Raw genomic sequence first — 25,451 nt, forward strand, 5'->3', positions numbered from 1 at the left:
TGCATATTATTGCATAAGGAATTATAAGGAGGCCTAGCACACTATAATCTACATGAAGTCATAAAATGTAAAACTATGCCAGTGTCTGAGGATACACATTACACGCTGACTGACTATTATTATTAATAAATAACTTAAGATATCTATGCAAGATCTTCCGTTAAAAAGTCTGGGTAATCAGTTTATCAATTAATAATTTAATTTTAACATCATTAATAAGTTCAGTAACCACTGAGGAGGATTTGCATATCCTATACAGTTCGTCTACAAATATTCCATACGAATGTTTTACAGGTACGTTGGAGCGTAAAAGTACCGACTTTCAAACTGAAATCACGTCATTTGTCATTATATAACAAACGCTCATAATTACAGGATTATTATTATATTTATTATTATCAAACTTTACACAAATCCAAAGTAGTTACTAAGAACATCCTAAAGACCTCCACTTAAAAGACTTGTAGAACTAAAAACTTACTATAAAGTGGAATTACATTGCAAAGAGCATACAAGTTCTTGTTGCTGATGATGCGGGGATAGGTCATGTTGATGATACGTCTTAGATGTTTGCGTTGACACACATCAACTTTATTGATAATGTTCTGTGGAGCTGCCCAGCTGTTACAGTTGTACAATAAAACAGGGGTAACAAATGCTTCATACAGCTTGATTTTTACAGGAAGAGAAATGCGGGATTTCTCTGCCCATACCTTGCTGTATTTCTCAAAGGCAACGTAAGCAAGGATGCATCGGCGAGAGATATCAGCCTTACTGCAGAGCTTGGATCCAAGAGAAATAGTGTTGCGCCAGGGCTCTCTGTTCTTCACGGGTTCACCCTTGGCGTCTACCTCGTCCTTATCTGCAATGTAGAAGTGGACATGTTCTGTTTTGTCCTCGTTCACAAACAGGTTCCATTCTTCAAGGATCTCCTTACATATGGGCAGCATTTCTTTAAGAGTTTCCTCATCCTCATCTGCAAAATTGCCATCGTCGGCGTATTCCCATTCAATAGGCATGAGGGTCTCGGGGTTGAACGGTGGGTTAGGCCGAATGGTAATCACTACTGCACGGAAGTGATACATAGCTCCAGCAAAGTACAGTGTGAAGAATGCACCAGATGCAGCATCACCTTGAAACGAACCCTCGGATGTTTCAAACTCTAAGGAAATGGTGTTGTTGATTTTTATTCTCAATTTGGTGTTGGAGAGCAAGTATCTCGCCAAACGAATGTCATCCTCACAACAATCAGCACCAGCCAAAAGTTCCAGGATAACTGATCTCTTTATGGTATCGAAGGCCGAGCTCATGTCGATTCCCATCTTGTGGAACTCCCATCTCTTCTCTTTCACAACAGAATTAGGATATAATTAATGCTCATAATTACAGGATTAAGATATAATTAATGCTCATAATTACAGGATTAGGATATAATTAACGCTCATAATTACAGGATTAGGATATAATTAATGCTCATAATTACAGCTACTAACTACTTCTCAGTAACTACAGCAAGACACGCCCGATACCTGACAACACTACTAAACATCACGTTGGACCGGTACAATTGGAGGAGGTTATTAACATATTTGACATGGTGAGACTGCTGCAGTACGACCCTAACTGCGTGATTCAAAGCGAGTTACCTCTTCCAATGGAACAGATGGGACAGGTACTGGTTACTTTTAGTTACTTTTAGTTACTTTTAGTTACTTTTAGTTACTTTTAGTTACTTTTAGTTACTTTTAGTTACTTTTAGTTACTTTTAGTTACTTTTAGTTACTTTTAGTTACTTTTAGTTACTTTTAGTTACTTTTGGTTACTTTTAGTTACTTTTAGTTACTTTTAGTTACTTTTAAGCTTCAACTCGGAAACATCGGTTCCTACCATACCCATATTTGATATTTGTCTCCGATTATTAACTGGCAAAAATCTGTACTATAAATATTATAAATTTTAGCATAAAGTGCTCTAAAAGTGTATTGGTCAATAATAATAATGAAAAGGTTAATTTTATTCAATTTCAAAGCAGCGAATTTTACGATTTGTCTGTTTGCTGCACTGCAACCTTAAACTGTTGAAAACCATGTAATTTTGATTAAGAGTTTTATTAGGGTGTTACCATTATGAAATAATGTAACAACACGTTTCAGAATCACGGATTTGTTGTCTACCAAACTATGATACCGGAGGAAATACCTCTACCAGCAGCTATTGACATAGACCTTTACGGAGACAGGTACATACCAAGAGGCAGGCAATGGGAACTCGCCAGCCCACGGCAACATTTAATATATTGACAAAACCCCGTAACATAACAAGAGATGAGATCTGGCAATATTACACCTCAGATAAATGAAAAGTAATGATAAAGTATTATATTTAGTTATAACTAAACACTTGCAAATATAAAATAGAATATAAAATATAATATAAAATATAATATAAAATATAATATAATCTACTATGACCTATAAGAACAGCGGAGAATTAAAACGACTAAAAACGCCACGTGTCTTAAATGTTACAGCAGCGAACAAAATTGACCCTACTCGTTAATAGTAATATAAATAAATAATTGTAAATACATTTTTTACCAAGTACTGCAGTCAGCTTTTCAAGTCAATTTTACATCATTTTATTTGCAATTTGAGGACATAGTAAAGTTAAATAATTTTTTAAGCATTCCGAAAATCTATCGGAAATTATTTCCAGCTTGCCCCTTCATTAAAATATTGCAATTGAGGTTAATGCTTTTTTAGAATAATTTGGTTTAAAAAACGATTTTTGTAATTTAGTATTCTCTGGTGTTGGGGCATCCTCAGAAGCAACATATTATACAATATAATTGCAGCCAAATTTTGCGAAATGTACGGCAAATTTTATTCAATTAGATTGGTATTTCTGTGATGGAAAGTTACTCATTGGGTTAGTTTAATAGTTCTTTAACGAAGGAGTAATTATTTTAAGGCCCGTTTTAAATTTTAGATCTTTAGTTAACTGGATGATAAAAGGGACCTTCTGGTTTTGCTGACGTCAGCAAAACCATAATATTTACACGGTAACCATGGCAACTGTTGCTGACGTCAGCAAAAATACTTGAATTTTAGCCAACTTTTAAATCAATTTGGTTAGCAATACTCCTCGTGTAAAATCATCTCCGAAGAAATAACAGTCTGGTTACATTCTGTCTAAAACTTTGACTCGCCAGCGATTGAATAATCGAGCACTGATGGTGATACTGCACTAGTGTATTTAGTTTAATAATTATGTAAGGAAGGGGCTAAATCAGCTACTGAGCACTGCGTACTACTACTATATTATATAATATAAATATAATAATATTATTTAATATATATACAGGGTTTACGTAATGACAGAAGACGGTGAAGTACAGATCAGTTCCCGAAACCGCCCTTACAAAACCTTCTCATTTAGTCGCAGGAAGCTTTACATCCTGGTTGAAGACAACGGTACGTAGTGTAATAACTCAACTTTAATATTACTCAACTTTATGTCATGTTAGTTGTGTCAGTGAACACTGTAGCACATTTACATAACCGAAAGAGTCATTTCCCCAGACAATATGCGACTAAGAAACACTAAACAGTCTATAGTAGATTACGTCCAGACACCAGTAAAACGCATAGAAACATAACAATAACAAGATCATGTGCCTGTCTTTACTTATTTTCAGGGACAAAAGGAAATCGCGGCATGTACGGAATCGCGATTTTTCCCATTATTTGCGACAAATTTTATGTATAGTTTAATGTATAGCCTGTTAAAATTCGCGGTATCGCGATTTTTGGCCAAAACAATCGCGAAACCCTTTTGTCCCTGCTTATTTTAGCTAAAAATGGTAACAGTTGCCATGGTTACCGTGTAAATATTAACAGTTGCCACGGTTACCGTGTAAATATTAACAGTTGCCATGGTTACCGTATAAATATTAACAGTTGCCATGGTTACCGTGTAAATATTAACAGTTGCCATGGTTACTGTGTAAATATTAACAGTTGCCATGGTTACCGTGTAAATATCAACAGTTGCCATGGTTACCGTATAAATATTAACAGTTGCCATGGTTACCGTATAAATATTAACAGTTGCCATGGTTACCGTGTAAATATTAACAGTTGCCATGGTTACCGTGTAAATATTAACAGTTGCCATGGTTACCGTGTAAATATTAACAGTTGCCATGGTTACCGTGTAAATATTAACAGTTGCCATGGTTACCGTGTAAATATTAACAGTTGCCATGGTTACCGTGTAAATATTAACAGTTGCCATGGTTACCGTGTAAATATTAACAGTTGCCATGGTTACCGTGTAAATATTAACACTTGCCATGGTTACCGTGTAAATATTAACACTTGCCATGGTTACCGTGTAAATATTAACAGTTGCCATGGTTACCGTGTAAATATTTACAGTTGCCATGGTTACCGTGTAAATATTAACAGTTGCCATGGTTACCGTGTAAATATTAACAGTTGCCATGGTTACCGTGTAAATATTTACAGTTGCCATGGTTACAGTGTAAATATTAACAGTTGCCATGGTTACCGTGTAAATATTTACAGTTGCCATGGTTACCGTGTAAATATTAACAGTTGCTATGGTTACCGTGTAAATATTAACAGTTGCCATGGTTACCGTGTAAATATTAACAGTTGCCATGGTTACCGTGTAAATATTAACAGTTGCCATGGTTACCGTGTAAATATTTACAGTTGCCATGGTTACCGTGTAAATATTTACAGTTGCCATGGTTACCGTGTAAATATTAACAGTTGCCATGGTTACCGTGTAAATATTAACAGTTGCCATGGTTACCGTGTAAATATTAACAGTTGCCATGGTTACCGTGTAAATATTAACAGTTGCAATGATTACCGTGTAAATATTAACAGTTGCCATGGTTACCGTGTAAATATTAACAGCTGCCATGGTTACCGTGTAAATATTAACAGCTGCCATGGTTACCGTGTAAATATTTACAGTTGCCATGGTTACCGTGTAAATATTAACAGTTGCCATGGTTACCGTGTAAATATTAACAGTTGCCATGGTTACCGTGTAAATATTAACAGTTGCCATGGTTACCGTGTAAATATTGACAGTTGCCATGGTTACCGTGTATGGTTACCGTGTAAATATTAACAGTTGCCATGGTTACCGTGTAAATATTAACAGATGCCATGATTACCGTGTAAATATTAACAGTTGCCATGGTTACCGTGTAAATATTAACAGTTGCCATGGTTACCGTGTAAATATTAACAGTTGCCATGGTTACCGTGTAAATATTAACACTTGCCATGGTTACCGTGTAAATATTAACAGTTGCCATGGTTACCGTGTAAATATTAACACTTGCCATGGTTACCGTGTAAATATTAACACTTGCCATTGTTACCGTGTAAATATTAACACTTGCCATGGTTACCGTGTAAATATTAACAGTTGCAATGATTACGTGTAAATATTAACACTTGCCATGGTTACCGTGTAAATATTAACAGTTGCCATGGTTACCGTGTAAATATTAACAGTTGCCATGGTTACCGTGTAAATATTAACAGTTGCCATGGGGTTACAGTTGTAAATTATGCTTCTAACAGTGTGCCATGGGTTTACCGTGTAAATTTTTACTGTTGCAGATCTGGTTTCCGTGCTAAATATTAACAGTTGCCATGGGTTCCGTATAATTGTAACAGTTGACATGGTGACCGTGTAAATATTAAACATCTTGCCATGGTTTTACCGGGTAAAATATTAACACGTGCCATGGTTACCGTGTAATTACTGTTGATAACTGTTGCCATGGTTACAGTGGTATATAGTTACTGTTGCATGGTTACCGGGGTAAAGAGGTTATCAGGTGCCTTGGTTTACCGTGTTGGTAATTATGAACACTTGCCATGGTTACCGGGTATATATAGTTTATCAGTGGCCATGGGGACGGGCCCCCGTCGGATTAGAAATCTAACTCTTCAACTTAATTATAAACAATTAAACAACCATAAAAAAGAAAGAATAAAACCCCCCCCCCCCCCCCCCCCCCCCACAAAATAAATATAAACCCAAACACTAACGCCCCAAAAATATTGAACAGTGGCCTAGGGTTCCCGTGATTATTTATTAACAGTTGCCATGGTAACGGGTTAATCTTTATCTGTTGACATGGTTACCGTGGTAAATGTTCTATCAGTTGCCATTGGTTACCGTGTAAATAGAATCTGCTGCCATGGTTACCGTGTTATTTATTAACTAGTTGCCAAGTGGTTACCGTTGTAAATATTAACAGCTGCCATGGTTAACGTGTAAATTATTATCACGTGGCCATGGGTTACCGGGGATCAATATATATCTAAATATTTAACACTTGCCATGGTTACGGGTAAATATTAACAGTTACCATGGTTACTGTCCTGTTGATAAAAAGATGATACAGTTGCCATGGTTACAGTGGTAATTAAGTGAACAGTTGCCATGGTGTACCGTGGAAATATTAACAGTGCCATGGTTACCGTGATTAAGATTATCAGATGGACATGGGTGACCGGGTAATATGATTGGACTGGGCCATGGTGTCCGCGAGGTTACCGGTATAATCAACTATTAATTTTAAACTCCACAAAAAACCCCAAAATCCATTCAAATTTAAAACCATTCACAAAAATCCAACTAAATAACATAATATTATCTGTTGCCTTGGTTACACGTGTAAAATTTAACTAGTTGCCATGGGTTTCCGTGGAAATATATCAGGGGAAGCCATGGGTACCGGGGTTCTATTGTCAGGTGGCCTTGGTGACAGTGTAATATTAGTTAAACTCGTGGCCATGGGGTATTCCGGGCGATTGTTAGTTAACAGTTGCCCTTGGTGTACCGGGGAATTTATAGGTTTCAGGCTGCCATGGACTAACCGTGTCATTAGTATACACTGGCCCTGGGTGTACCGGGTAAATATGTTACTGGCGGCCCAGGGTTACCGGGCTTTATATGTACAAGGGGCCTTGGGTGACCGTGTTTATTGTTCCTGGTGCCAGGTGTTTACGTGACAATATTTACATGTTGCCAAGGGTTTGTCCGGGTTTTGTAGATACACAATACCTTGCAATGCTGACGTGTGTAATAGCTATAAGTTGCCATGTCTTGACCTGCGTTTAATTAGTATTCTGTTAGCCACGTTTACAGTGTAATAATTGTTATGTGTGGCAAGGGGTATCCGGGGTCACAAGTTGTTCTGGTGACTGGGTTAACGTTGTAAATTTATGAACACATGCAAGGCGTGACGTTTTGTGTCAAACTTTGAATCTGGTGCCGGGTACCGGTGGTTATAAAAGATTTTCCTGGGGCCTGGGCGGACCGGGGATATAATACAGTAGGGGACTGGGGGTACAGGGGTTTGCATGTTGATCAAAAGATCTAATAAAAAAAATAATTAACCTCCTCCATCCCCATTGGATAAGGTGGCCTTGGTTACCGTGTAAATATTAAACTTGACATGTTGACACGGGGAATGTGTTTCATGTATGGACTGGCCGTACCGTGTAATTTTTAACTGGTGCCTTGGTTACAGTGGAAATATTTATCAGTGGCCAGCGGGCCTCCGTGGTTTTATATGATTCTCCTGCAATGGGTTACAGGGTTTATGTGTTCCTGTGGCCTGGGGGTTGATCAAGGGGAAAGTGGTTATGGGGACCATGGTTAACGTGTGAAATTTGTACATCGTTGCCTTGCGTTACCGTGTAAACATTAACAAGGTTGCCCTGGTTACCCGTGTAAAAGATTCAACAGTTTGCCATGGATACCGTGTAAATATAAACAGTTGCCATTGTTACCGTGAAATATTAACAGTTGCCATTGTTACCGTGTAAAAAATTAACAGTTGCCATGGTTACCGTGTAAATATTAACACTTTTGCCATGGCTTACCGTGTTAAAATATTACAGTTGCCATGGTTACCGTTGTAAATATTAACAGTTGCCATGGTTACCGTTGGTAAATAATTGCCATGGTTACCGTGTAAATATTAACAGTTGCCATGGTTACCGTGTAAATATTAACAGTTGCCATGGTTACCGTGTAAATATTAACAGTTGCCATGGTTACCGTGTAAATATTAACAGTTGCCATGGTTACCGTGTAAATATTAACAGTTGCCATGGTTACCGTGTAAATATTAACAGTTGCCATGGTTACCGTGTAAATATTAACAGTTGCCATGGTTACCGTGTAAATATTAACAGTTGCCATGGTTACCGTGTAAATATTAACAGTTGCCATTGAAGGCCATGGTTACCGTGTAAATATTAACAGTTGCCATGGTTACCGTGTAAATATTAACAGTTGCCATGGTTACCGTGTAAATATTAACACTTGCCATGGTTACCGTGTAAATATTAACAGTTGCCATGGTTACCGTGTAAATATTAACAGTTGCCATGGTTACCGTGTAAATATTAACAGTTGCCATGGTTACCGTGTAAATATTAACAGTTGCCATGGTTACCGTGTAAATATTAACAGTTGCCATGGTTACCGTGTAAATATTAACAGTTGCCATGGTTACCGTGTAAATATTAACAGTTGCCATGGTTACCGTGTAAATATTAACAGTTGCCATGGTTACCGTGTAAATATTAACAGTTGCCATGGTTACCGTGTAAATATTAACAGTTGCCATGGTTACCGTGTAAATATTAACAGTTGCCATGGTTACCGTGTAAATATTAACAGTTGCCATGGTTACCGTGTAAATATTAACAGTTGCCATGGTTACCGTGTAAATATTAACAGTTGCCATGGTTACCGTGTAAATATTAACAGTTGCCATGGTTACCGTGTAAATATTAACAGTTGCCATGGTTACCGTGTAAATATTAACAGTTGCCATGGTTACCGTGTAAATATTAACAGTTGCCATGGTTACCGTGTAAATATTAACAGTTGCCATGGTTACCGTGTAAATATTAACAGTTGCCATGGTTACCGTGTAAATATTAACACTTGCCATGGTTACCGTGTAAATATTAACAGTTGCCATGCTTACCGTGTAAATATTAACACTTGCCATGGTTACCGTGTAAATATTAACAGTTGCCATGCTTACCGTGTAAATATTAACACTTGCCATGGTTACCGTGTAAATATTAACAGTTGCCATGGTTACCGTGTAAATATTAACAGTTGCCATGGTTACCGTGTAAACATTAACAGTTGCCATGGTTACCGTGTAAATATTAACACTTGCCATGGTTACCGTGTAAACATTAACAGTTGCCATGGTTACCGTGTAAATATTAACACTTGCCATGGTTACCGTGTAAATATTAACAGTTGCCATGGTTACCGTGTAAACATTAACAGTTGCCATGGTTACCGTGTAAATATTAACACTTGCCATGGTTACCGTGTAAATATTAACAGTTGCCATGGTTACCGTGTAAATATTAACAGTTGCCATGGTTACCGTGTAAATATTAACAGTTGCCATGGTTACCGTGTAAATATTAACAGTTGCTATGGTTACCGTGTAAATATTAACAGTTGCCATGGTTACCGTGTAAATATTAACAGTTGCCATGGTTACCGTGTAAACATTAACACTTGCCATGGTTACCGTGTAAATATTAACAGTTGCCATGGTTACCGTGTAAATATTAACAGTTGCCATGGTTACCGTGTAAATATTAACACTTGCCATGGTTACCGTGTAAATATTAACAGTTGCCATGGTTACCGTGTAAATATTAACAGTTGCCATGGTTACCGTGTAAATATTAACAGTTGCCATGGTTACCGTGTAAATATTAACAGTTGCCATGGTTACCGTGTAAATATTAACAGTTGCCATGGTTACTGTGTAAATATTAACAGTTGCCATGGTTACCGTGTAAATATTAACAGTTGCCATGGTTACTGTGTAAATATTAACAGTTGCCATGGTTACTGTGTAAATATTAACAGTTGCCATGGTTACTGTGTAAATATTAACAGTTGCCATGGTTACCGTGTAAATATTAACACTTGCCATGGTTACTGTGTAAATATTAACACTTGCCATGGTTTCCGTGTAAATATTAACAGTTGCCATGGTTACTGTGTAAATATTAACAGTTGCCATGGTTACCGTGTAAATATTAACAGTTGCCATGGTTACTGTGTAAATATTAACAGTTGCCATGGTTACCGTGTAAATATTAACAGTTGCCATGGTTACCGTGTAAATATTAACAGTTGCCATGGTTACTGTGTAAATATTAACAGTTGCCATGGTTACCGTGTAAATATTAACAGTTGCCATGGTTACTGTGTAAATATTAACAGTTGCCATGGTTACCGTGTAAATATTAACACTTGCCATGGTTACCGTGTAAATATTAACAGTTGCCATGGTTACTGTGTAAATATTAACAGTTGCCATGGTTACCGTGTAAATATTAACAGTTGCCATGGTTACCGTGTAAATATTAACAGTTGCCATGGTTACTGTGTAAATATTAACAGTTGCCATGGTTACCGTGTAAATATTAACAGTTGCCATGATTACAGCGTAAATATTAACACTTGCCATGATTACAGCGTAAATATTAACAGTTGCCATGGTTACCGTGTAAATATTAACACTTGCCATGGTTACCGTGTAAATATTAACAGTTGCCATGGTTACCGTGTAAATATTAACAGTTGCCATGGTTACCGTGTAAATATTAACACTTGCCATGGTTACCGTGTAAATATTAACAGTTGCCATGGTTACCGTGTAAATATTAACAGTTGCCATGGTTACTGTGTAAATATTAACACTTGCCATGGTTACCGTGTAAATATTAACAGTTGCCATGATTACAGCGTAAATATTAACAGTTGCCATGATTACAGCGTAAATATTAACAGTTGCCATGGTTACCGTGTAAATATTAACAGTTGCCATGGTTACTGTGTAAATATTAACACTTGCCATGGTTACCGTGTAAATATTAACAGTTGCCATGGTTACCGTGTAAATATTAACAGTTGCCATGATTACAGCGTAAATATTAACAGTTGCCATGGTTACCGTGTAAATATTAACAGTTGCCATGGTTACTGTGTAAATATTAACACTTGCCATGGTTACCGTGTAAATATTAACACTTGCCATGGTTACCGTGTAAATATTAACAGTTGCCATGGTTACCGTGTAAATATTAACAGTTGCCATGGTTACTGTGTAAATATTAACACTTGCCATGGTTACCGTGTAAATATTAACACTTGCCATGGTTACCGTGTAAACATTAACAGTTGCCATGGTTACTGTGTAAATATTAACAGTTGCCACGATTACCGTGTAAATTTTAACAGTTGCCATGGTTACCGTGTAAATATTAACAGTTGCCATGGTTACCGTGTAAATATTAACAGTTGCCATGGTTACCGTGTAAATATTAACAGTTGCCATGGTTACCGTGTAAATATTAACAGTTGCCATGGTTACCGTGTAAATATTAACAGTTGCCATGGTTACCGTGTAAATATTAACAGTTGCCATGGTTACCGTGTAAATATTAACAGTTGCCATGGTTACCGTGTAAATATTGACAGTTGCCATGGTTACCGTGTAAATATTAACACTTGCCATGGTTACCGTGTAAATATTAACAGTTGCCATGGTTACCGTGTAAATATTAACAGTTGCCATGGTTACCGTGTAAATATTAACAGTTGCCATGGTTACCGTGTAAATATTAACAGTTGCCATGGTTACCGTGTAAATATTAACACTTGCCATGGTTACCGTGTAAATATTAACAGTTGCCATGGTTACCGTGTAAATATTAACAGTTGCCATGTGCCATGATTACCGCGTAAATATTAACAGTTGCCACGATTACCGTGTAAATTTTAACAGTTGCCATGGTTACCGTGTAAATATTAACAGTTGCCATGGTTACCGTGTAAATATTAACAGTTGCCATGGTTACCGTGTAAATATTAACAGTTGCCATGGTTACCGTGTAAATATTAACAGTTGCCATGGTTACCGTGTAAATATTAACAGTTGCCATGGTTACCGTGTAAATATTAACAGCTGCCATGGTTACCGTGTAAATATTTACAGTTGCCATGGTTACCGTGTAAATATTAACAGTTGCCATGGTTACCGTGTAAATATTAACAGTTGCCATGGTTACTGTGTAAATATTAACAGTTGCCATGGTTACCGTGTAAATATTAACAGTTGCCATGGTTACCGTGTAAATATTAACAGTTGCCATGGTTACCGTGTAAATATTAACAGTTGCCATGGTAACTTACAGGACACAGCAACACTGGTCACGTGAGATACTCCTACAAATATTACCAGAAGGGAATAATTGGGAACGTTACAGCTAATGGCCAGGTTTGGAGCCCAATATTTGAAGATCTCATAATTTGCAAGCCCCACGGCCCTATTTTATTATTCACCATATGAAATTAAATTGCTACTCCATATACCACACTCAAATATGTTTACTTTTTTCAGGTTCTATCAGGCTGGAAAGCGTTTCTTATTTCCAATTTCCTGCCACGTGGTCCTTATGAAGGCACTCCAGAAGAAGCTTCTAAGTGCAGCTGGAGGGCACTTGTAGCAAAACACGGAAAGAGGCGTGATGAGGCAGGAGAAGAGGTAGAGAGAGAGGTAGGGAGAGGTTTCATCCCTACCTTCTACAGAGCTACCAGTCCTCTTTTACTAGAGAGTGATACATATGTAGACACACAAGGTTGGGGGAAGGGTATTCTCATGGTTCTTTATAACAAAGCTACTCAAACGGACGACATTAACCTTGGCAGGTCAGCGATCACTTTTATTTGTTACGTGTTAACGTTTTATGTAGATCTTCTGGGACGTCAAAAATACTTAAATTTTTGCCAAAATTTTAATCAATTTGGTTAGCAATAATCCCCGGGTAAAAAATTCTGTCCCAGGTATTGGCCACTAGCAGGTCCCCAGAAGAGACACTACTAACAAAGTACTGTCCCAGGTATTGGCCACTAGCAGGTCCCCAGAAGAGACACCACTAACAAAGTACTGTCCCAGGTATTGGCCACTAGCAGGTCCCCAGAAGAGACACCACTAACAAAGTACTGTCCCAGGTATTGGCCACTAGCAGGTCCCCAGAAGAGACACTACTAACAAAGTACTGTCCCAGGTATTGGCCACTAGCAGGTCCCCAGAAGAGACACCACTAACAAAGTACTGTCCCAGGTATTGGCCACTAGCAGGTCCCCAGAAGAGACACCACTAACAAAGTACTGTCCCAGGTATTGGCCACTAGCAGGTCCCCAGAAGAGACACCACTAACAAAGTACTGTCCCAGGTATTGGCCACTAGCAGGTCCCCAGAAGAGACACCACTAACAAAGTACTGTCCCAGGTATTGGCCACTAGCAGGTCCCCAGAAGAGACACTACTAACAAAGTACTGTCCCAGGTATTGGCCACTAGCAGGTCCCCAGAAGAGACACCACTAACAAAGTACTGTCCCAGGTATTGGCCACTAGCAGGTCCCCAGAAGAGACACCACTAACAAAGTACTGTCCCAGGTATTGGCCACTAGCAGGTCCCCAGAAGAGACACTACTAACAAAGTACTGTCCCAGGTATTGGCCACTAGCAGGTCCCCAGAAGAGACACTACTAACAAAGTACTGTCCCAGGTATTGGCCACTAGCAGGTCCCCAGAAGAGACACTACTAACAAAGTACTGTCCCAGGTATTGGCCACTAGCAGGTCCCCAGAAGAGACACTACTAACAAAGTACTGTCCCAGGTATTGGCCACTAGCAGGTCCCCAGAAGAGACACCACTAACAAAGTACTGTCCCAGGTATTGGCCACTAGCAGGTCCCCAGAAGAGACACTACTAACAAAGTACTGTCCCAGGTATTGGCCACTAGCAGGTCCCCAGAAGAGACACCACTAACAAAGTACTGTCCCAGGTATTGGCCACTAGCAGGTCCCCAGAAGAGACACTACTAACAAAGTACTGTCCCAGGTATTGGCCACTAGCAGGTCCCCAGAAGAGACACCACTAACAAAGTACTGTCCCAGGTATTGGCCACTAGCAGGTCCCCAGAAGAGACACTACTAACAAAGTACTGTCCCAGGTATTGGCCACTAGCAGGTCCCCAGAAGAGACACTACTAACAAAGTACTGTCCCAGGTATTGGCCACTAGCAGGTCCCCAGAAGAGACACTACTAACAAAGTACTGTCCCAGGTATTGGCCACTAGCAGGTCCCCAGAAGAGACACCACTAACAAAGTACTGTCCCAGGTATTGGCCACTAGCAGGTCCCCAGAAGAGACACTACTAACAAAGTACTGTCCCAGGTATTGGCCACTAGCAGGTCCCCAGAAGAGACACTACTAACAAAGTACTGTCCCAGGTATTGCTCACTAGCAGGTCCCCAGAAGAGACACTACTAACAAAGTACTGTCCCAGGTATTGGCCACTAGCAGGTCCCCAGAAGAGACACTACTAACAAAGTACTGTCCCAGGTATTGGCCACTAGCAGGTCCCCAGAAGAGACACCACTAACAAAGTACTGTCCCAGGTATTGGCCACTAGCAGGTCCCCAGAAGAGACACTACTAACAAAGTACTGTCCCAGGTATTGGCCACTAGCAGGTCCCCAGAAGAGACACTACTAACAAAGTACTGTCCCAGGTATTGCTCACTAGCAGGTCCCCAGAAGAGACACCACTAACAAAGTACTGTCCCAGGTATTGGCCACTAGCAGGTCCCCAGAAGAGACACCACTAACAAAGTACTGTCCCAGGTATTGGCCACTAGCAGGTCCCCAGAAGAGACACCACTAACAAAGTTCTGTCCCAGGTATTGGCCACTAGCAGGTCCCCAGAAGAGACACCACTAACAAAGTTCTGTCCCAGGTATTGGCCACTAGCAGGTCCCCAGAAGAGACACTACTAACAAAGTACTGTCCCAGGTATTGCTCACTAGCAGGTCCCCAGAAGAGACACTACTAACAAAGTACTGTCCCAGGTATTGGCCACTAGCAGGTCCCCAGAAGAGACACTACTAACAAAGTACTGTCCCAGGTATTGGCCACTAGCAGGTCCCCAGAAGAGACACTACTAACAAAGTACTGTCCCAGGTATTGGCCACTAGCAGGTCCCCAGAAGAGACACTACTAACAAAGTACTGTCCCAGGTATTGGCCACTAGCAGGTCCCCAGAAGAGACACTACTAACAAAGTACTGTCCCAGGTATTGGCCACTAGCAGGTCCCCAGAAGAGACACCACTAACAAAGTACTGTCCCAGGTATTGGCCACTAGCAGGTCCCCAGAAGAGACACTACTAACAAAGTACTGTCCCAGGTATTGGCCACTAGCAGGTCCCCAGAAGAGACACCACTAACAAAGTACTGTCCCAGGTATTGGCCACTAGCAGGTCCCCAGAAGAGACAACACTAACAAAGTACTGTCCCAGGTATTGGCCACTAGCAGGTCCCCAGAAGAGACACTACTAACAAAGTACTGTCCCAGGTATTGGCCACTAGCAGGTCCCCAGAAGAGACAACACTAACAAAGTACTGTCCCAGGTATTGGCCACTAGCAGGTCCCCAGAAGAGACAACACTAACAAAGTACTGTCCCAGGTATTGGCCACTAGCAGGTCCCCAGAAGAGACACCACTAACAAAGTACTGTCTCAGGTATTGGCCACTAGCAGGTCCCCAGAAGAGACACCAGTAACAAAGTACTGTCCCAGGTATTGGCCACTAGCAGGTCCCCAGAAGAGACACTACTAACAAAGTACTGTCCCAGGTATTGGCCACTAGCAGGTCCCCAGAAGAGACAACACTAACAAAGTACTGTCCCAGGTATTGGCCACTAGCAGGTCCCCAGAAGAGACACTACTAACAAAGTACTGTCCCAGGTATTGGCCACTAGCAGGTCCCCAGAAGAGACACTACTAACAAAGTACTGTCCCAGGTATTGGCCACTAGCAGGTCCCCAGAAGAGACACTACTAACAAAGTACTGTCCCAGGTATTGGCCACTAGCAGGTCCCCAGAAGAGACAACACTAACAAAGTACTGTCCCAGGTATTGGCCACTAGCAGGTCCCCAGAAGAGACACCACTAACAAAGTACTGTCCCAGGTATTGGCCACTAGCAGGTCCCCAGAAGAGACACCACTAACAAAGTACTGTCCCAGGTATTGGCCACTAGCAGGTCCCCAGAAGAGACACCACTAACAAAGTACTGTCCCAGGTATTGGCCACTAGCAGGTCCCCAGAAGAGACACTACTAACAAAGTACTGTCCCAGGTATTGGCCACTAGCAGGTCCCCAGAAGAGACACTACTAACAAAGTACTGTCCCAGGTATTGGCCACTAGCAGGTCCCCAGAAGAGACACTACTAACAAAGTACTGTCCCAGGTATTGGCCACTAGCAGGTCCCCAGAAGAGACACCACTAACAAAGTACTGTCCCAGGTATTGGCCACTAGCAGGTCCCCAGAAGAGACACCACTAACAAAGTACTGTCCCAGGTATTGGCCACTAGCAGGTCCCCAGAAGAGACACTACTAACAAAGTACTGTCCCAGGTATTGGCCACTAGCAGGTCCCCAGAAGAGACACTACTAACAAAGTACTGTCCCAGGTATTGGCCACTAGCAGGTCCCCAGAAGAGACACCACTAACAAAGTACTGTCCCAGGTATTGGCCACTAGCAGGTCCCCAGAAGAGACACTACTAACAAAGTACTGTCCCAGGTATTGGCCACTAGCAGGTCCCCAGAAGAGACACCACTAACAAAGTACTGTCCCAGGTATTGGCCACTAGCAGGTCCCCAGAAGAGACACTACTAACAAAGTACTGTCCCAGGTATTGGCCACTAGCAGGTCCCCAGAAGAGACACCACTAACAAAGTACTGTCCCAGGTATTGGCCACTAGCAGGTCCCCAGAAGAGACACCACTAACAAAGTACTGTCCCAGGTATTGGCCACTAGCAGGTCCCCAGAAGAGACACTACTGCCCCAGTCCAGGTCCCACCAGAGAACACATGAAGTCCACCTTCCTTCTGTTCGAGTTGGAGCGAGCGCCGACTAACTTGACGATTGTTCTCACTGATACTCCACTCGTTGATGGTTCCTATGATAGTTCTCAGCAGTGAAAATACTTTCTTGAGGCAGAAGAGAGGGATTTTTTTCATTTTTTAATTTTAAGCGAGGATTTTAAAGACATAAACCGCAACTTAATGTGAGCAATTTATTTTTGATTTCGTGCTTAAACTGCTATTATATTTGTTTCGTAAGATTTTCTATCATTTTAGATACGTTTATGCTGCAGGGCAAACAAATTAACTGATTCTCGTTCTGTATTTTAGTTGTTTACTATTAGTAGTAGTAGCATTTTAGTTGATTTGTAGCTCTCCTAATTTCTATGACAAACTCCATCCATTATTCCTGATCCGATAGATAATACTGCCTGATCTAGGAATTGAATAATTCTGATTAAGCAGCAAAATAATATTGTTAAAATATTTTCATAGTTTTTACTTCAAAGCACACCTTGTAACTAATCTAACCCTGTATTTGACGTTAGTTTAGCAGAGACCAATGCTGCTGCCTGCTCTACTCTCTCTGCTCATTGTAACGGTACACTCAGTAGATCTACCCCGCCTACCTCTAGTCCCCTACCCTCAACATGTCTCTCTTCTCTCCTCCTCCTCCTCCTCCTCCTCCTCCTCCTCTGCTCTTATAGACCCCCTCACCTTCACCTTCTCTACCACATCTAGCAGTGTGCTTCTTAAAGAGGTAAAATATCTGGTGTTTCTCTTTAACAGATATCATAACTGTTCGGCTCAGTAGCTTCATTGATTGGTCGGTCAATAAAACTGTTTATCCAGATAGTTCCCGCTTTAAATACCGTTCAGAACTGTTTAATTTATATTAGTATTTTATTAGAAATAATTGTTCTGTGATAATTGCCATATCCCAGGTGTTTGATCGCTACCACAAGTATTTGAAACTCCACGATTTTGTACAGAAACTGAACGTTACTCTGCCTAACCTAGAGGTGGTTATCGAGGATCCTGACGAGGAGCTGCTTTTAATGACCAGTGAGAATTACACCCTCACTATTCAAACTAACTCTGCTATTCTTCAGGTTTCTTCTTTCTTTCACTTTTCTGCAACTCTTTTCAGCCCTTTTTCTCCACTCTTTGGTATTTGGCGGTGTTTTGTGATTGAAGCCTGCTAGTTATATAATGTGAGATATCATGTTCAGGCAGATACAGTATTCGGAGCTATGAGAGGACTAGAAACATTCAGCCAGCTAGTGAACACCAACAACTACTCTCTCCCCACCCTCCACATAGAGGACTACCCCCGCTACAAGTTCCGGGGCTTCATGTTGGACACTTCCCGGCACTACCTGAGTGTGGGGGTACTCAAGCAGCTGATCAGGGCGGCATCCTGGTCCAAACTGAACGTGTTCCACTGGCACATAGTGGACGACCCCTCCTTCCCCTACTGTAGCGTGGTCTACCCAGACCTGTGCAGAAAGGGAGCTTTCTCGCCTCACCATGTTTACTCCCAGTCTGATGTACTGGAGATCATCCTCTTCTCCTACAAACACGGGGTTATTGTTCTGCCTGAGCTGGACACTCCTGGTCACACCCTTTCCTGGGGGGCCGCCCTCCCTGGCTTCCTCACTCACTGTCCAGGACACGGTAATATTGGCTCAGACTATGGGCCTATTGACCCGAGTAACGATGCTGTCTACCCTGTACTTAAGAAACTGTTCACTGAAATTACAAACGTTTTCCCTTCAGAATTTGTACATTTAGGTGGTGATGAAGTACACTACGGATGTTGGAAGAGTGATCAGAATCTTACTAATTGGATGGCAGTTCATAACATTTCTGGAAATTATGAAGAATTGGAGGACTATTACGAAACGAGGTTGTTGAAAATAGTGAACTCTTTGAACAAGAACTACATTGTGTGGGAAGAAATCTACACTCATCACCTAGACATAACCCCGGAGACCATTATACACGCCTGGCTACCCAACTGGAAGAAGGTGTTTCAAAATGCCACCTCGGAGGGCTACAGGTGCATTCTCTCAGCGTGCTGGTATCTGAACCGCATATCCTACGGGGAGGATTGGCAGCGGTTCTACAAGTGTGACCCCAGGTCCTTTAACGTGACGGCTCCCTACTCCCAGCAGCAGCTGGTACTGGGGGGCACTATCTGTATGTGGGGGGAGTACGTGGACAACACTAACGTCCTCCATAGAACCTGGCCCCGTGCCAGTGCTCCAGCAGAGCGACTGTGGGCCCCAGAGTACCTGACTGATGTGAAGTTCATGGAGCCCCGCATAGAGGCCCACAGATGTAGGATGGTGCGCAGGGGGTACCCAGCTGAGCCCACCCTGTCACGTGGGCACTGTCACGTGGAGTACACGTGGGCAACACACCACTAGAATACTGCTTACTCAGTGGCTGGCAAACCGCCAACTCTGTTAATCATCCTTGTTTGTACATTTAGTTAAATAATTTTGTTATATTAATAACTTATCAATTGTTAATGTTGACACAAATTTCATATTACTGTATTAGCAGAAATTTGAAATATTGTGATTTAGATAGTTTTTGATAAATTGAGCTTTTTTATGGACATTTTTAATCATTTTTGGACATTAACATTTACTCTCACTGAATACATAAAAATATTTCTTATCAGTTAGATATTGATTCAAATTAAGATATATTGGCACTTTCACTGTGTTAAAACACCACACCTTCTAACTAATCTCACCCTGTATTTGACGTTAGTTTAGCAGAGACCAATGCTGCTGCCTGCTCTACTCTCTCTGCTCACTGTAACGGTACACTCAGTAGATCTACCCCAGCTACCTCTAGTCCCCTACCCTCAACATGTCTCTCTTCTCTCCTCCTCCTCTGCTCTTATAGACCCCCTCACCTTCACCTTCTCTACCACATCTAGCAGTGTGCTTCTTAAAGAGGTAAAATATCTGGTGTTTCTCTTTAACAAATATCATAACTGTTCGGCAGCTTCGGCTCAGTAGCTTCATTGCTTGATCGGTCAATAAAACTGTTTATCCAGATAGTTCCCGCTTTAAATACCGTTCAGAACTGTTTAATTTATAGTATTTTATTAGAAATAATTGTTCTGTGATTGCCATATCCCAGGTGTTTGATCGCTACCACAAGTATTTGAAACTCCACGATTTTGTACAGAAACTGAACGTTACTTTGCCTAACCTAGAGGTGGTTATCAAGGATCCTGACGAGGAGTTGCTTTTAATGACCAGTGAGAATTACACCCTCACTATTCAAACTAACTCTGCTATTCTTCAGGTTTCTTCTTTCTTTCACTTTTTCTCTTTCTGCAACTCTTTTCAGCCCTTTTCCTCCACTCTTTGGTATTAGGCGGTGTTTTGTGATTGAAGCCCGCTAGTTATATAATGTGAGATATCATGTTCAGGCAGATACAGTATTCGGAGCTATGAGAGGACTAGAAACATTCAGCCAGCTAGTGAACACCAACAACTACTCTCTCCCCACCCTCCACATAGAGGACTACCCCCGCTACAAGTTCCGGGGCTTCATGTTGGACACTTCCCGGCACTACCTGAGTGTGGGGGTACTCAAGCAACTGATCAGGGCGGCATCCTGGTCCAAACTGAACGTGTTCCACTGGCACATAGTGGACGACCCCTCCTTCCCCTACTGTAGCGTGGTCTACCCAGACCTGTGCAGAAAGGGAGCTTTCTCTCCTCACCATGTTTACTCCCAGTCTGATGTTCTGGAGATCATCCTCTTCTCCTACAAACACGGGGTTATTGTTCTGCCTGAGCTGGACACTCCTGGTCACACCCTTTCCTGGGGGGCCGCCCTCCCTGGCTTCCTTACTCACTGTCCAGGACACGGTAATATTGGATCAGACTATGGGCCTATTGACCCTAGTAACGAAGCTGTCTACCCTGTACTAAAGAAACTGTTCACTGAAATTACAAACGTTTTCCCTTCAGAATTTGTACATTTAGGTGGTGATGAGGTCCACTACGGATGTTGGAAGAGTGATCAGAATCTTACTAATTGGATGGCAGTTCATAACATTTCTGGAAATTATGAGGCATTGGAGGACTATTATGAGACGAGGTTGTTGAAAATAGTGAACTCTTTGAACAAGAACTACATTGTGTGGGAAGAAATCTACAATCATCACCTAGACATAACCCCGGAGACCATTATACACGCCTGGCTACCCAACTGGAAGAAGGTGTTTCAAAATGCCACCTCGGAGGGCTACAGGTGCATTCTCTCAGCGTGCTGGTATCTGAACCGCATATCCTACGGGGAGGATTGGCGGCGGTTCTACAAGTGTGACCCCAGGTCCTTTAACGTGACGGCTCCCTACTCCCAGCAGCAGCTGGTACTGGGGGGCACTATCTGTATGTGGGGGGAGTACGTGGACAACACTAACGTCCTCCATAGAACCTGGCCCCGTGCCAGTGCTCCAGCAGAGCGACTGTGGGCCCCAGAGTACCTGACTGATGTGAAGTTCATGGAGCCCCGGATAGAGGCCCACAGATGTAGGATGGTGCGCAGGGGGTACCCAGCTGAGCCCACCCTGTCACGTGGGCACTGTCACGTGGAGTACACGTGGGCAACACACCACTAGAATACTGCTTACTCAGTGGCTGGCAAACCGCCAACTCTGTTAATCATCCTTGTTTGTACATTTAGTTAAATAATTTTGTTATATTAATAACTTATCAATTGTTAATGTTGACACAAATTTCATATTACTGTATTAGCAGAAATTTGAAATATTGTGATTTAGATAGTTTTTGATAAATTGAGCTTTTTTATGGACATTTTTAATCATTTTTGGACATTAACATTTACTCTCACTGAATACATAAAAATATTTCTTATCAGTTAGATATTGATTCAAATTAAGATATATTGGCACTTTCACTGTGTTAAAACACCAAACATTGTAACTAATCTAACCCTGTATTTGACGTTAGTTTAGCAGAGACCAATGCTGCTGCCTGCTCTACTCTCTCTGCTCACTTTAACGGTACACTCAGTAGATCTACCCCACCTACCTCTAGTCCCCTACCCTCAACATGTCTCTCTTCTCTCCTCCTCCTCTGCTCTTATAGACCCCCTCACCTTCACCTTCTCTACCACATCTAGCAGTGTGCTTCTTAAAGAGGTAAAATATATGGTGTTTCTCTTTAACAGATATCATAACTGTTCGGCTCAGTTGCTTCATGGCTTGGTCGGTCAATAAAACTGTTTATCCAGATAGTTCCCGCTTTAAATACCGTTCAGAACTGTTTAATTTATAGTATTTTATTAGAAATAATTGTTCTGTGATTGCCATATCCCAGGTGTTTGATCGCTACCACAAGTATTTGAAACTCCACGATTTTGTACAGAAACTGAACGTTACTTTGCCTAACCTAGAGGTGGTTATCAAGGATCCTGACGAGGAGTTGCTTTTAATGACCAGTGAGAATTACACCCTCACTATTCAAACTAACTCTGCTATTCTTCAGGTTTCTTCTTTCTTTCACTTTTTCTCTTTCTGCAACTCTTTTCAGCCCTTTTCCTCCACTCTTTGGTATTAGGCGGTGTTTTGTGATTGAAGCCCGCTAGTTATATAATGTGAGATATCATGTTCAGGCAGATACAGTATTCGGAGCTATGAGAGGACTAGAAACATTCAGCCAGCTAGTGAACACCAACAACTACTCTCTCCCCACCCTCCACATAGAGGACTACCCCCGCTACAAGTTCCGGGGCTTCATGTTAGACACTTCCCGGCACTACCTGAGTGTGGGGGTACTCAAGCAGCTGATCAGGGCGGCATCCTGGTCCAAACTGAACGTGTTCCACTGGCACATAGTGGACGACCCCTCCTTCCCCTACTGTAGCGTGGTCTACCCAGACCTGTGCAGAAAGGGAGCTTTCTCTCCTCACCATGTTTACTCCCAGTCTGATGTACTGGAGATCATCCTCTTCTCCTACAAACACGGGGTTATTGTTCTGCCTGAGCTGGACACTCCTGGTCACACCCTTTCCTGGGGGGCCGCCCTCCCTGGCTTCCTCACTCACTGTCCAGGACACGGCAATATTGGAGCCCCTTACGGCCCTGTAGACCCTACTAATGAGGCCGTATATCCGGTACTGAAGGAACTGTTTACGGAGATAACTAACGTGTTCCCCGGTGAGTTCGTGCACCTTGGTGGGGACGAAGTGCATTATCCCTGTTGGAAGAGCAACCCGAACATAACAGCCTGGATGGCAGCCCACAACATGACGGGGAACTACGACCAGCTGGAGAACTACTACGAGACCAGACTCCTTAACATCGTCAACTCGCTTAACAAGAACTACATAGTCTGGGAGGAGGTGTTCTACCACCATGTCGACATTACCCCCCAGACCATTGTTCACGCTTGGAAACCCAACTGGAAGACCATATTCCAGGATGCGACCGCAGCAGGGTTCCGGTGCATCCTCTCAGCAGGTTGGTACATCAGTCGTATCGCGTACGGGGAGGACTGGCAGAACTTCTACCTGGTGGAGCCCCGCTCCTTCAACGACACGGCTACCCCGGAACAGAAAGCCCTGGTGTTGGGAGGGACTGTGTGCATGTGGGGTGAGCATGTAGACAACTCCAATATTCTCTCCCGGTTTTGGCCCCGTGCCAGTGCTCCAGCAGAGCGACTGTGGGCCCCAGAGTACCTGACTGATGTGAAGTTCATGGAGCCCCGGATAGAGGCCCACAGATGTAGGATGGTGCGCAGGGGGTACCCAGCTGAGCCCACCCTGTCACGTGGGCACTGTCACGTGGAGTACACGTGGGCAACACACCACTAGAATACTGCTTACTCAGTGTCTGGCAGACCGCCAACACTGTTAATCATCCTTGTTTGTACATTTAGTTTGATAATCTTGTTATATTAAATAACTTATCAATTATTAATGTTAGTTCCTCTATGCGATATGTATATTTACTTTTAATAATTGTAAGTGTGAACTCGAGTAAAAAGATCTATTTCTTCTTTATGATTTTATTCAGATTTTTTGATTTGATATTTGTATGTTGTTTAATGTTTATCTTCGATATATTATTAAAATAGTGTTGTCATATTTTTTCTCCTTTAACATAATCCGCTAACTTATAATCTATAAATTATCTTATTATTATTTCTTAAGTTATTATGTACGGGTTGTTGAGTTTAAATATACCTTGCTACACACACATGTTACAGAGTCACGTGACATGTTACATAACCCCTGTTGTTTAGGATGAGTCACGTGGTGTGTACTCTCCTGTTAATACTCTTGTTGGTCTCCACCTCGCTAACTAAGAGATCCTTTGTGGTGGATCACAAAGAGAACTGCTTCAGAAAGGACGGGCTCAAGTTCCAGTTCATATCCGGCTCTATGCACTATTACAGGTAGTGCTATGTAACCATAGTAACCATAGCACTATTACAGGTAGTGCTATGTAACCATAGCTACCATATACACGGACAAATACTTATCATGAATCCTTTCGGGCGTTCATTTTAATGTCCGTTCACGCAATGTCTGGTCGAATAACGTCCGATAAGGAAGTGGTTTGTTCCGCAAGTGCAATGTTTATTATAGTTCAATTAGTAGTTGTCAGATTATAAATGAGTTTTCCTCAGGATACCAAAACCTTATTGGAAGGACAGATTACTAAAGCTAAAAGGGGCTGGATTTAACACCGTTCAAACGTAAGTGAGTCATTACAGAGGGAGAGTAAGTAATCATTACAGCATCTCCTAGTGAACTTTTAATCATTACAGTATCTCCTAGCGAACTTGTAATCTCATAGCGAACTTGTAATCTCCTAGCGAACTTGTAATCTCCTAGTGAACTTGTAATCTCCTAGTGAACTTGTAATCTCTTAGTGAACTTGTAATCTCCTAGTGAACTTGTAATCTCCTAGTGAACTTGTAATCTCCTAGCGAACTTGTAATCTCATAGCGAACTTGTAATCTCCTAGCGAACTTGTAATCTCCTAGCGAACTTGTAATCTCCTAGCGAACTTGTAATCTCCTAGCGAACTTGTAATCTCCTAGTGAACTTGTAATCTCCTAGCGAACTTGTAATCTCCTAGTGAACTTGTAATCTCCTAGCGAACTTGTAATCTCCTAGCGAACTTGTAATCTCCTAGCGAACTTGTAATCTCCTAGCGAACTTGTAATCTCCCTAGCGTACTTGTAATCTCCTAGTGAACTTGTAATCTCCTAGTGAACTTGTAATCTCCTAGTGAACTTGTAATCTCCTCGGTGAACTTGTATCTCCTAGCGAACTTGTAATCTCTAGGCGAACTTGTAATCTCCTAGTGAACTGTAATCTC

General features: G+C 41.6%; 5 protein-coding genes across 5 annotated transcripts in view; all 5 read left to right on the plus strand.

Moving 5' to 3' along the window:
• The window catches only part of LOC134811916 (beta-galactosidase-like), a 63,577-nt gene extending 46,144 nt beyond the window's left edge, over positions 1–17,433 (plus strand). Inside the window, exons 9-14 of the mRNA XM_063819070.1 lie at positions 1,504–1,672; positions 2,154–2,239; positions 3,364–3,473; positions 12,321–12,403; positions 12,527–12,834; positions 17,002–17,433. Coding sequence (XP_063675140.1) covers positions 1,504–1,672; positions 2,154–2,239; positions 3,364–3,473; positions 12,321–12,403; positions 12,527–12,834; positions 17,002–17,179 — 934 coding nt within the window. The 3' untranslated portion in view covers positions 17,180–17,433. The remainder of the gene's footprint in view (positions 1–1,503; positions 1,673–2,153; positions 2,240–3,363; positions 3,474–12,320; positions 12,404–12,526; positions 12,835–17,001) is intronic.
• Positions 17,434–17,608: 175 nt separating this feature from the next.
• LOC134811918 (beta-hexosaminidase subunit alpha-like) lies at positions 17,609–19,711 on the plus strand. The gene is made up of 3 exons (XM_063819072.1): positions 17,609–17,822; positions 18,007–18,174; positions 18,295–19,711. Exons 1-3 carry the CDS (start codon positions 17,625–17,627, stop codon positions 19,492–19,494), a joined length of 1,566 nt encoding a protein of 521 aa, XP_063675142.1. The 5' UTR covers positions 17,609–17,624; the 3' UTR covers positions 19,495–19,711.
• A 133-nt stretch (positions 19,712–19,844) lies between these two features.
• Positions 19,845–21,719, plus strand: LOC134811920 (beta-hexosaminidase subunit alpha-like). The gene is made up of 3 exons (XM_063819074.1): positions 19,845–20,037; positions 20,225–20,392; positions 20,520–21,719. The coding sequence occupies exons 1-3, from the start codon at positions 19,861–19,863 to the stop codon at positions 21,717–21,719; spliced, it is 1,545 nt and encodes a 514-aa protein (XP_063675144.1). The 5' UTR covers positions 19,845–19,860.
• A 173-nt stretch (positions 21,720–21,892) lies between these two features.
• On the plus strand, positions 21,893–24,191 carry LOC134811919 (beta-hexosaminidase subunit alpha-like). The gene is made up of 3 exons (XM_063819073.1): positions 21,893–22,262; positions 22,441–22,608; positions 22,736–24,191. Exons 1-3 carry the CDS (start codon positions 22,086–22,088, stop codon positions 23,933–23,935), a joined length of 1,545 nt encoding a protein of 514 aa, XP_063675143.1. The 5' UTR covers positions 21,893–22,085; the 3' UTR covers positions 23,936–24,191.
• A 292-nt stretch (positions 24,192–24,483) lies between these two features.
• LOC134811917 (beta-galactosidase-like) overlaps positions 24,484–25,451 on the plus strand; it is a 53,647-nt gene continuing 52,679 nt past the window's right edge. The window contains exons 1-2 of the mRNA XM_063819071.1: positions 24,484–24,519; positions 24,754–24,822. Of these exons, the coding sequence (XP_063675141.1) occupies positions 24,506–24,519; positions 24,754–24,822 (83 nt within the window). The 5' untranslated portion in view covers positions 24,484–24,505. The remainder of the gene's footprint in view (positions 24,520–24,753; positions 24,823–25,451) is intronic.

The sequence above is a fragment of the Bolinopsis microptera genome, chromosome 2 (assembly GCF_026151205.1).
Source record: "Bolinopsis microptera isolate Bmic1 chromosome 2, MBARI_Bmic_1.0, whole genome shotgun sequence".
In the NCBI taxonomy this organism is placed as follows: domain Eukaryota; kingdom Metazoa; phylum Ctenophora; class Tentaculata; order Lobata; family Bolinopsidae; genus Bolinopsis; species Bolinopsis microptera.

Excerpts from the sequence above, each read along its gene's own strand:
- LOC134811920 (XM_063819074.1), top strand. The coding sequence starts at position 19,861 with ATGCTGCTGCCTGCTCTACTCTCTCTGCTCACTGTAACGGTACACTCA. Across the intron at positions 20,038-20,224 it reads GCAGTGTGCTTCTTAAAGAG|GTGTTTGATCGCTACCACAA; the intron begins GTAAAATATCTG and ends GCCATATCCCAG. Across the intron at positions 20,393-20,519 it reads CTAACTCTGCTATTCTTCAG|GCAGATACAGTATTCGGAGC; the intron begins GTTTCTTCTTTC and ends TATCATGTTCAG.
- LOC134811918 (XM_063819072.1), top strand. The coding sequence starts at position 17,625 with ATGCTGCTGCCTGCTCTACTCTCTCTGCTCATTGTAACGGTACACTCA. Across the intron at positions 17,823-18,006 it reads GCAGTGTGCTTCTTAAAGAG|GTGTTTGATCGCTACCACAA; the intron begins GTAAAATATCTG and ends GCCATATCCCAG. Across the intron at positions 18,175-18,294 it reads CTAACTCTGCTATTCTTCAG|GCAGATACAGTATTCGGAGC; the intron begins GTTTCTTCTTTC and ends TATCATGTTCAG.
- LOC134811919 (XM_063819073.1), top strand. The coding sequence starts at position 22,086 with ATGCTGCTGCCTGCTCTACTCTCTCTGCTCACTTTAACGGTACACTCA. Across the intron at positions 22,263-22,440 it reads GCAGTGTGCTTCTTAAAGAG|GTGTTTGATCGCTACCACAA; the intron begins GTAAAATATATG and ends GCCATATCCCAG. Across the intron at positions 22,609-22,735 it reads CTAACTCTGCTATTCTTCAG|GCAGATACAGTATTCGGAGC; the intron begins GTTTCTTCTTTC and ends TATCATGTTCAG.